Raw genomic sequence first — 12,701 nt, 5'->3', positions numbered from 1 at the left:
CACACAAACACATACGGTTGCTTTTAGTTACAGCAACTTCACATTTTAGGAACAGACATGTCGTACTTTTCTGTAAGGCAAGAATGCTTAAGTGGAGCTGGCTCCACATTTAGAGCCAACAGAGCAGAAAGATCTCTAAAGAGCAAGGTGCACATTAATGGTGAGAAGAAATAGTACACAACAAGAAACACTAGGCACTTATAGGGTGTTCTCTTTTTTTAGATGGAGTCTCACTCTGTTGCCCAGGCTGGTGTGCAGTGGTGTGATCTTGACTCACTGCAACCTCTGCCTCCTGGGTTCAAGTGATTCTTGTGCGTCAGCCTCCCGAGTAGCTGGGACTACGGGTGCGTGCCACCATGCCCGGCTAACTTTTGTACTTTTTGGTAGAGATGGGGTTTCACCATGTTGGCCAGGCTGGTCTCGAACTCCTGACCTCAAGTGATCCACCTGCCTCGGCCTCTCAAAGTGCTGGGATTAGCAGGTGTGAGCCACTGTGCCCAGCCTATAGATTTTTTTTTTATAACTAAAAGAATTACATGGGAAATTTTAGGTGGAAGAAAGATTTTCAAATATCCTATGTCTTCACGGTGGACAGAAATGCAGGGAGTCATGTAATAACCCCAAAAAAAATACTTAAGAACCTCATCCATGTAATATCATGGAATTAGGGATTACGGTGGGTTACATCACAGTCTTATTAGATATAATGGACATCTTTAGATGCCCTATATTCAGGCTCTATCTATGTCAGCAAGTGGCTGAGAATAAAGGCTTAAAAAAGTCCACTTTATCTACTTAAGCTCTGGTTCATAAATGCCTAGGACAGGTGGACCCTCCATGGAATAATATGTTCACTAAGCTGGTGTTCCTATACCTGAAAACATGTACTGTGAGAGTCTCTTAGCACACAGCTAGGTAGCCTATAGGTCTTTTCTGTGGGGTGGGAGAGCAGAGGAAGCCATTCTTTGTTTATTTGAGATAATCCAACCAGGTTCATGACTTCCTTTCCTTTGTTTCTATTTTAAGGAGGAAAAGAAACAGAAATCCCCATTTCCACTCCAACCCTATCCTCAACACAAATTATAATATCTTAAAATTGTAGTAGAAGGAGCTATAAACCATAAAAAGATAAAGTTCAATTGCTGAGGGGCAGCAATCGTAAGCATGTTCTTACCTGATGTGGCCGATCAATTCAATAAGCTTGTGACTAAAAAAATATGCTGTCAGCTCAGACACATGACTCAGGACTGAACAGACCCCAAAGAGGGTTGTAGTTCCATTGAGGTCTTCCAAATGCCAGTAGAGAAAGGTGAACACGAAGCCATATCCAAAACCCATGAACCAAGCCACAAACAGCACTGAGCCATACTGAACGCTGCAGAGCAGCTTGATTAAGTCCCAAAAGTTGAAGGCCTGCGAGTGGCTTGTGGTGGTTGGTGTCTCCTCAGAGGACTCTGTAGAGTTGTTCCTTTCCACCTGCGGGATCTCCACCTCTTTCCCTTTAGAATCATCGTTTTTGAAATGGTTGTAGCGGAACCGGAACTGAGTGGCAACGATCAAGGCCATGGTCATGAGAACGCCGAAGACGATGAAGACGATCTGGTAATTCCTGTACTCGGGGGGCTTACACCCCTTTCCATCGATGAGCACTTCGATGTGGGTGTAGTCGATCCCGATGCCCACAGACAGCATCGCCAGGCCCCAGCCCAGGGAGCCCCACATGCGCTGCAACCCATAGCGATCTCTGTGTTTTCCCAGATACTGGAGTGTGACTGTGTCTACGATTGTGACAGAAGAGGCACTGAAAAATTCTCCTATTATGACAACTACCAAGATCACCAAGAATATAGCTTCAACTTCTTGCTGATCATAAACAAGCATGACTTGGTCAGAAGGTAAAGATTTGGTGGTGGTAACAATAACAGTGGTTGTCTCCTTGGTTACACTTCCTGGGGAGACAGGGGTTGCTGTGCTTGAGTCCAAAGTCAAGTCCATCATACGGTTAGTAATTTCACCTGTCTGGGGCTGCAGAGTGGGTTCACTGTTCATGTTTGGAGCTGTTGGCAAAGTAACGGTGTCTGAGACATTGAGCCCTGTTTCCAAAAGGTTTCTTTTCTCACGCATTTTTGGTGATATGGTGAGGAAAGAGGTAAAGGAAGAATTTGTTGGCAGGATAGTTAACTGGTGACTTGCATTGGTGGGGTGAGTCGTTGGGGGAATCTTTGGTACACATCTCAAGGTAGCAGGTTTGACAAATCCAATGCCCAGGTTGAATAAAACCCAACACAAAAGAGAAAAGAGGAGGACAATTTTGCCTTTTTTAAAGCGGTCTGCAACTACACCCCAAAAGGGGGCACTGCAGAATTCAATGAAGTAACGAATACCTACTAGTAGTCCACTCTGGCTTGGAGACATTCCCAGCTGTTTGTAATACACAGGCAAAAGGGGATAGAGAGAGCCATAGGCAGAGTAAAAGAAAAAGTAAAAGACCTTGGAAATTAGAAGATCGTTGTTTATCTTAATACAATGTTTCTCTATCCAGTCTATTTCCTCCTCAGGAATAGCAGATGTTTCTGTGGAGGAAGGTGTTTCATTCAAAGGTGGTTCTGGTTCCCTGGAAATACCATTAAAGGGATCTGCAAGCACATACTTTCTCTTCTGTTCCTCTTCATCATCCGTTAAGATAGCAACTTTATCATCTGCCATGGCTTACCACCACCATCAGCAAGTTTACAAACTTCGGAATTTGTACTGTTGATCTGTAAAGTAAAATTTAAAAGATGGCTTAGTAATGAAAATCATAACATGTAAACACAGAACTTCATCTTGCAGGAAATTAAGCAGTTACAAACTAAAATAATAATTGCAAGAGAGAATTCTCATCATTTATCACTTGCAGCCACACAATACCGGTAAGGAAAAATAGCTTTTAAAAAAATCGAATACTCTTTATGGCCACTGACTGACTAATTACATCTTCCAATGGCAGGTTTACAGCTCAGATTCATTCCCAGTCTTTTCATTGATTCCCAGGGAAAATGTACAAATAATAGGGATTATGTCTAAACCAAACACAGAGATTTGAAAATAAACACTGTTTATAGTTTCTTGATTTTACTGTTCAAACAAATCCACTACATTATGAAGTCTAGGATTCTTTAGAAAATAAAGGTAGCAAAACCATTCTGTTTCTAAGGAAAAATAGGTTGCACTTAACCACAACCACAAATGTAATGAGAAAGAGGAAGCCAATGGCATTGTTGCAACTATAGTGCTCACTGGAGCCATGACAAAGATACCCTGGTAATGAAGCAGTCTTCACATTGCATATATTATGTACAGTTCTCCGGATGTGCTTTATAGATAGCAGTTTAAGAAAATGGCAAGAAAAAAGAGCAGATAATAACTTATTTAGCACTCTGTAGCAGATAACATTAAAAGATCTTTACATGTATTCATTCATATTAATCACAATAGCCCTATTATCTTGTCCATTTTACAGATGAGAAGAATGAGGCATGGCAGGTTTAACTAATAAGAGGAAGTGCCAGGATTTGAACCCTGATATTATGGCTTCAGGGACTACGATGGTAGTCCCCAACCATTTTGGCACCAGGGACTGGTTTCATGGAAGATAATTTTTCCTCAGATGGAGAGGGGGATTGGTTTTGGGATGAACTGCTCCACTTCAGATCATCAGGGTGATTCTTAGGTTCTCATAAGGAGCACACAACCTACATCCCTCGCATGCACAGTTCACAATAGCGTTCATGCTCCTATGCAAATCTAATGCCTCTGCTGATCTGACAGGAGGAAGAGCTCATGTGATAATGCTTGCTGGCCCGCTCTTGCTGTGCGGCCCATTTCCTAACAGGCCACGGAGTGGTAGCGGTCCATGGCCCAGGGGTTGGGGAACCCTGCTCTAAGACACACTAAACTGAAAAATAACACATTTTAGATAAGATGCCAGTAAACTTTTTTGAAAAACAGTGTTTTGGCCGGGTGCGGTGGCTCACACCTGTAATCCCAGCACTTTGGGAGGCTGAGGGGGGCGGATCATGAGTTCAGGAGATTGAGACCATCCTGGCCAACATGGTGAAACCCCGTTTCTACTAAAAGTACAAAAATTAGCTGGGCCTGGTGGCACGCATGTAGTCCCAGCTACTTGGGAAGCTGAGGCAGGCGAATTGCTCGAACCCGGGAGGCGGAGGTTGCAGTGAGCTGAGATTGCGCCACTGCACTCCAGCCTGGCAACAGAGCGAGACTCCGTCTCAAAAAAATAAATAAATAAAATAAAATAAATAAATGTTTTTCATATACGATATTGGCAATATACATTTATATAAATTTATAGGAACTGTGCCAGCATCCCATCAGAATTTCCCTTTCTTCTATTAAAGATTGAATGATTAAAGTGTCAAAAGGTCTTGTGTGCATCAAGAATTATGTTGTTCCAATGAACAGATTCTGATGGTAGGAAGTATATACATTAAATATGTGTTAATTCCTTTCACCTTCTTTTCTTTTCTTTTTTTTCTTTTTTTTTTTTGAGAGACAGGGTCTTACTCTGTCACCCAGGCTGGAGTGCAGTGGTGTAATTATGGCACTGCAGCCTCAACCTCCCGGTCTCAAGCAATCCTTCCACCTCAGTCTCCTGAGTAGCTAGGACTACAGATGTGTGCCACCATGCCCAACTAATTTTTGTAGAGATGGGGTTTTTGCCATGTTGCCCAGGCTGTTCTCCAACTCCTGGGCTCAAGTGATCCTCTTGCCTCAGCCTCCCAAAGTGCTGAGATTACAGGCGTGAACCACTGCACCCTGCCTCCTTTCACTTTCTTTACTAGAGAAAAATATCAGTTTCACTTGCCACCCCTTGGAATAGATCTTGCTCTTTGTTTTCCCAAAATGAATAACATTCTGAAAAACCTTCTAAAATTATACTTGTAAGCATTTTTTAATCTCTACAAAGCTCCTAGGTAGACAATGGAACACAACTTAAGGAGACCTGTGTAAGGAGTCAATTTATCTGTTATCCCCAAAAGCCAGATGTCAATGTAGCTGTAAGCTTTGAAAATGTTCATGTCGGGCCGGGCGCGGTGGCTCACGCCTGTAATCCCAGCACTTTGGGAGGCCGAGGCGGGCGGATCACGAGGTCAGGAGATCGAGACCATCCTGGCTAACACGGTGAAACCCCGTCTCTACTAAAAATAGAAAAAATTAGCCGGGCGTGGTGGCGGGCGCCTGTAGTCCCAGCTACTCGGGAGGCTGAGGCAGGAAAATGGCGTGAACCCGGGAGGCGGAGCTTGCAGTGAGCCGAGATCGCGCCACTGCACTCCAGCCTGGGCGACAGAGCGAGACTCCGTCTCAAAAAAAAAAAAAAAAAAAAAGAAAATGTTCATGTCGGTTTTTTAGGTTAAAAAAAATTTAACTGAAGTGAAATTCACATAACACAAAATTAACCATTTTGAAAGTGAACAATTCAGCGGTATTTACTATATTCATAATGTATATGGCCACCACCTCTATTTAGTTTCCAAATCAGGTTTTTCTTAATAGTGAAAGAAAAACATTTTTTTCCTCCTAGAAAATGTGAAGGTTAAGCAAAATCCAATCTTTTGCTGCTTAGCTATACATGACTTTCTTTAATGTTCTATACCTATTTTTCCTTCATCATTAGTGCCTTCACCTATCCAGCTCAGCGGCTCCAATTCCATTTCATCATCTGAAAAGAAAAAATAATTTGCCCTCAAATCTATTTTCTAAATTAATTTAATTCCTGAGCTCAAAATTCAAAGAAACATTTCTTGTGTTTCAAATGTATAAAATTATGTGATACTTCTGGGTAAAGAGAGCAGATTAAACACATGTAGTTTGAATCCTTTCCTGAACCCACTAAAATGACAATAAACACACACACACCCAAACATACACACACACTGTAAAAGTCATAATTCAAGCTAGAAAGATTAAAGGGCACATAATAGCAATAAAATAAAATTACGGAAAGCAGAAAGTAAACAATTGGTAAAAGACTTGGTAGATCTGAGAAAACTAAAACCTTGGTTGATTATAGGGAAAGCCAAGAACTAATAAAATTTACTACTTGGAATCCCTGAAAGGCTCATGAGTTAGCTATATTAGATTTATATGCAAGTAAGAGAAAGAGTGTATGTGTGAGTAAGTGAGTGAAAGAGAGAGAGAGAGTGTGTGTGTGTGTTGGGGGGCGGGGGTGGCAGGGGTTGGGGAGGTGCTCAAATAGAGCTGACTGAAAGTCTAAACCCCAAACAAATGCAGGTTATTTTCCTCTGGAAAGTAAAACACAGAGGTTTTGGCCAGGTGCGGTGGCTCACGCCTGTAATTCAAGCACTTTAGGAGGTTGAGGTGGGTGGATCATTTGAGGTCAGGAGTTCGAGAGCAGCCTGGCCAACTTGGCAAAACCCTGTCTCTACTAAAAATACAAAAATTAGCCAGGCATGGTGGCAGGTGCCCGTAATCTCAGCTACTTTAGAGGCTGAGGCAAGAGAATCACTTGAACCCAGGAGCCGGAGGTTGCAGTGAGCTGAGATCACGCCACTGCATTCTCCAGCCTGGGTGACGGAGCAAGACTCTGTCTCAAAAAACAAAAACAAACAAGAAACACGAGGTTTTCTGGCCATAGAGCACCAAGCAGAGCTGTAAACGGTGCCATGCTGAAAGCAGGGCATCAAGTGAACATACACATCCTGGATTCTGAGCCTTGGCCCCTTTCCCCATCCCACTTTCTTCAGGAGGTTCCCAGAGGCTGGCAAGACTTCCATCCTCTAGGCAGGAAAGTTAAAGCCTCTTCTCTAGAAAATCTGGTTAGCCTAAGAGGAATGACTTCTAGATGCTTATATTGAAACCTCTCCAACTAAACAACACAACCCAATGACCCTACACAGGAACTCAGAGTTATCAAGACCTTCCACTAAATATGAGTAATTACCAAGGATTATAAGACATTTGAGGAAAGTCTGTTACATGAAAAACAGAACGAAAACAGGAAACACTATCAGTCCAGAGAAATCAGAAGCCAAGTAAAAAGGAAAATACTTTTGAATATATGATTATCTTCAGAAATAAGAGAAGATTATGCAACTATGAAACAATACCAGAATAATGTATATTTTTAAAGAAAAAGGATGGACAGATAAAAGGAATACTTGAATAAAAAGCTCTGGAATTTATAAGTATTATAGCATAAATGAAAAATTGAGATGATATGAAAGAAAAATTTAAGGCAATTTCTTAGGAAAATAAAGAACAAGATGCTCATGCTCCCTCTCCCTCTCCCTCCCTCTCCCCACGGTCTCCCTCTCCCTCTCCCTCTCTTTCCACGGTCTCCCTCTGATGCCGAGCCGAAGCTGGACTGTACTGCTGCCATCTCGGCTCACTGCAACCTCCCTGCCTGATTCTCCTGCCTCAGCCTGCCAAGTGCCTGCGATTGCATTGTACCCCCTGAATTTAAAATATTTTTTAAAAGCCATCCTAAAAATGCTTAGATAGGCAATTATAAACATGCTTGAAACAAAACAAAAAAACAGAAAGTCTCAGCAAAGAAATGGAAGAAAAAATGGAAAACTTAGAACTGGAAAATACAACCACAAAAATAAATCTTAATGGATACACTTAATAAAGCAGAATAAAGGGGACAGAGGGATTAATGAGTGAATTGGGATACAGAACAATAGGAATTACACAATCTGAACAGAGAGAAAATAAAGTGAAAGAGCCTTAAGGACCTATGGGACTGTAACTAAAGATCTAATGTTCATGTCATCATAGTCCTGGAAGGTGAGGAGAAAAAAAGGGAGTGAAAAAGTTGTCAAAGAAGTAAAGGCTAAAAACTTCTCAAATTGGCAAAAGACATAAACCTACAGATTCCAGAAGCTGAGCAATCCCAACAGGATAAACCTAAAACAAAATGCCCACACCAAAACACATCAGTCAAACTTCTAAAAACTAAAGGCAAGGAAAAAAATTTTGAAAGCAGAGAGAAACAACTTACCAATGGAAGAAAAACAATTGAAATGATAGCAGATTTCTGAGAAACCATGGACACTGGAAGTGGCACAATTTTTTTTTAAGTGCTAAAAGAAAAGAATTGTCAATGCAGAATGCTATGTCCAGAAAAAAGACTGTCCAAAAAAACAGAAAACTACTAATATCCCTGGTAAATCTAGATACAAGAACCCTTAAGAAAATATTAGAAAAGAGAATTTAGCAACATATAAAAAGAATTATACAACATGACAAAGTGTGGTTGATTCCGAAAATACAAGGCTGATGCAATATTTCAAAGTCAGTCAATTCAATCTACCATGTTAATAAGCTAAAGAAGAAAAATTACTTCAGCTTACCAATCAATGCAGAAAAACACTTGATAAAATAAACATTTGAAAAAGTCTCAGAAAATAGGTTCTGAGGTAAAAGTCTCAGAAAACTAAGAACAGAGGGGAATGTTCTCAATTTGATAAAGATCACCTACGGAAACCCATGGGTAACACTGCACTTAATGGTGAAAGACTGAATGCTTTTTCTCTAAGATAGGGAACAAGGCAAGACTGTCTGTTCTCATCATTCTTATGCAACACAATGCTGGAAGTTCTCACCAGTGCAATAGGAAATAAAAGAAAACAAAAGACATACAGATCAAAAACAAAGAAACTGCCCTTATTTGCAGTTAACATGACTAGGTAGAAAATCCCAAGAAACCTATAAATAAACTTCTAGAACTAATAAGTGAGTTCAGCAAGTTCACAGGATACAAGATAAGCATACAATAATTAATTGTATTTCTGTATACTAGCAATGAACACATGGACACCAAAATTATAATACCATTTACAGCTGCTTAAAAAAGAAACACTTGGGTATAAATTTTAAAAATGTGTACAAGGCCTTACGCTGAAAACCATAAAATGCTGATGAAAGAAATCAAAGAGCTAAATAAATGGATCCATGTTTATGAATTTCAATTCTCCTCAAATTGATATACAGGTTTAACACAACTCCTATCAAAATCTCAGCAACATATTTTTGCAGATATAGACAAGATTTTAAAATTTATACAGAAAAGGAAAGAAACGAATAGCTAAAGCAGTTTTGAAAAAGATCATATAGCTGTGCATTAAGACCGTGTGGTATTAGCAGAAGGACAGACACATAGATCAATGTAACAGAATACAGAACCCAGAACAAATCCACCCAAATATGCCCAACTGTTTTTTAACGAAGATGCAAAAAAAATTCAATGGTGGAAAAGTAACCTTTCAACAAATGGTGCTGAGGTAATTAGACATCCATGGGCAAAAATAATGAAACTCGGCCAGGTGCAGTGGCTCACACCTGTAATCCCAGCACTTTGGTGGCCGAGGCGGACGGATCACCTGAGGTCAGGAGTTCGAGACCATCCTGACCAACATGGAGAAACCCCATCTCTACTAAAAATACAAAATTAGCTGGGCATGGTGTCATGTGCCTGTAATCCCAGCTACTCGGGAGGCTGAGGCAGGAGAATCACTTGAACCTGGCAGGCGGAGGTTGCAGTGAGCCGAGACAGAGCTATTGCACTCCAGCCTGGGCAATAAGAGTGAAACTCTGTCTGAAAAAAAAATAAATAAATAACCTCAAACTAAGTCTTATACCTTATACAAATATTAACTCAAAATGGATCATTAACTATACAATTTGAAACTATAAAACATTTAGAAAAAAAAAAGAAGAAGAAGAAAATCTTTAGCCTCTAGTGCTAGGCAGAGTTTTTAGACTTGACACCAATAACATGATCCATAAAAGGAAAAACTAATGTTAGACTTCATTAAAATTTAAAACTTTTGCTCTTTAAAAGACCCTGCAAAGAGGATGAAAACACAAGCTACAGACTGTGAGAAAATACTTGGAAACCACAAATCCAGCGAAGGATTAGTTTCTAGAATATGTAAAGAATTCTCCAAACTCAACAAACAATCCAATTAGAAAATGGACAAAAGACGTGAAGGGACATTTCACTGAAGAGGATAGACAGGATCTATAAATGCATAGATACAAATGAAAAGATGTTCAACATCATTAATGATTAGGGAAATGTAAATTAAAACCATGATGCTATATCACTACACGTCTATAAGAATGGTTAAAATAAAAATAGGGATAACACTGAATTCTGATAAGGAGGCACAACTACCAAATTACTCATATACTGTGGGTGGGGATGTAAAATGGTACACCACTCTAGAAAGCAGTTTAGCAGTTTCTAATAAAACTAAATACATGATTACCATAAAACCCAGTAATTACACTTCTGGGAATTTATTCCAGATAAATGAAAACTTATTTTCACACAGAAACCCATGCATAAATGTTTATAGCAGCTTTCTTCATAATAGCCAAAAAGTGGAGACAACCCAAAAGCCCTTCAAAGGATGGAAGGACTAATTAAATAAATTGTACTACAGCTTCACTATGGGATATTATGCAGCAATAAAAAGCAAACGATTGATACATGCAATAACCTGGATAAATTTCCAGATAATTATAGAATGAAAAAATCCTATCTCAAAACATTACATACTGTATGATTCTATTCATATAACATTCTTGAAATGACAAAATCATTGAAATAGAGACAGACAGGTGATTGCCAGGAATTCACTAGAGAGTGGGGACAGGAGGGAAGTAGAGGTGGCTATACAAGGGCAACATGAGGGACCTTGGCGGCGACAGAGAGAAATGTTCTGTATCTTGACTGCCTCAATGTCAATGGTGCTATCATGCTATAGTTTTGCAAGATGTTATCACTGGGGAAAAGTCAGAGGGTACAGGATACATGGGACATTGCTCTATTATTTCTAACAACTACATGTGAATCCACAATGATCTCAAAATAAAGTTTAAAAGAAGTTAGGATAGGGGTTACCCTTAAGGGAGATAGTGACTAGAAGGAATTTTGGGGTGCTGATAATGTATTTTCTTATTTAGGGCTTTATTTCATGAAGTGTTGACTTTGTAAAAACTCACTGAACTACAGTATTCTACAACAAAAGAACTTAATATGAAGAAAAAAAAAGATGAAAGTAGGAGAGAAAAAATGAGACAGATATAGCATCTCCCAGGAAGTCAAACATCTAGAAAATAATAACTCCAAGAAGGAAGAACAGAAAAAAATTAAGGGAAGAAAACTTTAAAATTTCAAGAAAATGCCTCAAAACTGAAAGATAAGAGTTGTCTGAGTGAAATGACCCACCTAGTACCTAACACAATGAATAAAAATAGACACAAGCCAAAGCACATCATCAACATTTCAGAACACTGGGACAAACGAATTACCTTACAAACTTTCAGAGTATAAAATATTTCACATAATAAGCATCAGGAATGAGAATGGCTTCAGATATCTCAACAACATCATCACAATCTATATGTAGCCAAATTATTACTTGAGTTTATGGGTGAAATAAAGACATTTTACACATGCAATTTCTCACAAAATTTATCTCTTATGTACCCTTTCTCAGGTTGTGTTCCACCAGAACAAAAGGATAAATCAAGCGAAAGACAGACATGGGATACAGGAAATAAGAGATCTAACATGGGAGAGAAGCAATAGGAATACAGGGATGACAGAACTGGAGATCCCAGGATGACAACTTTGCACCAGACACAAGGGCAACCAGTCTAGTGGGAATAGGACTGAAGGTTTCAGGAGAGACCGTCAGAAAAATGACACTGGTAGAATACCAATACACCTGAATGTCCTAAGAGGAAATTTAGATGGCTGGTGAAACATTCAAGGATGAATAACTGATAAATACAGAGAAAGTTAAATAAACAGAACACTACAAGAAAACAAAGAGTTGCACAGAAAAAGAAAAAATGCAGTTTACTACATGTCTCTGTTATGATTACACAGTCATACAAATACAAACATGAATACTGAACTAACCAAAATTGCCTTATAGCTACATTGGGAAGTCAGAGAAATGAGAAAGTTAGGCTTTCTCATTAGACAGTCAGGAGCAGAAGAGAGAGTTAACTCGGTTTCTTCCATAGTGGGAAGACACTAGATATTATCTAGTGTCTTTAAATAAAATTAAAGTCAAGAAATACAGATACAAGAATTTTATTTAAAGACATACAGGTGATAATCCTACTATTTTGGGAGGCCAAGGCAAGAGGATCAATTAAAGTCAGGAGTTCTGGGCAACATAGCGAGATCCCATCTTTAAAAAAAATTTTTTTTTTAAGTTAGCCAGGTATGGTGGTACATGCTTACAGTCCCAGCTACTTGGGAGGCTGAGGTGCCCAGGACGGTGAGCTATGATCATACCACTGCACTCAGCCTGGGTGACAGGGTGAGAACTGTCTCAAATAAATAAATAGGTGAATATCAAAATAATTGCAGAAAAAGTAGTTGCCTCTGGGAAGAGAAATAAAAAGAGCACAGAAGTCTGTTATTTTGTTTTGGTTTGTAACAAACCTTGTAAACATGTTCATTTTTTTAAACTTCATACATCCATAACTCTCACTTTAAAAATAAAAACTGAGAAAGAAATATGGAGTCATGTGGATTTTGTCTTTACAAACGACATTAAAGCCAACTACTAACACCCTTCTATCACTGACTAAACATTTTTCAGAGTTGTACAGAATGTCCTTCCACATCAATTCTAATCAGGGGCCTT

The 12,701-nt window shown here is 39.3% G+C and overlaps 1 protein-coding gene across 2 annotated transcripts in view; it reads right to left on the bottom strand.

The window, feature by feature from the left end:
• The window catches only part of MFSD6 (major facilitator superfamily domain containing 6), an 82,443-nt gene that overhangs the window by 56,868 nt on the left and 12,874 nt on the right, over window positions 1–12,701 (bottom strand). For both annotated transcript variants that reach the window (XM_063595496.1, XM_063595495.1), the window contains exon 3: window positions 1,175–2,759. In XM_063595496.1, coding sequence (XP_063451566.1) covers window positions 1,175–2,706 — 1,532 coding nt within the window. In that variant the 5' untranslated portion in view covers window positions 2,707–2,759. The remainder of the gene's footprint in view (window positions 1–1,174; window positions 2,760–12,701) is intronic.

The sequence above is a fragment of the Pan paniscus genome, chromosome 13 (genome assembly GCF_029289425.2).
Source record: "Pan paniscus chromosome 13, NHGRI_mPanPan1-v2.0_pri, whole genome shotgun sequence".
In the NCBI taxonomy this organism is placed as follows: Eukaryota; Metazoa; Chordata; class Mammalia; order Primates; family Hominidae; genus Pan; species Pan paniscus.
The sequence above is the reverse complement of the archived record's forward strand: the minus strand, read 5'-3'. Positions and strand labels throughout refer to the sequence as shown.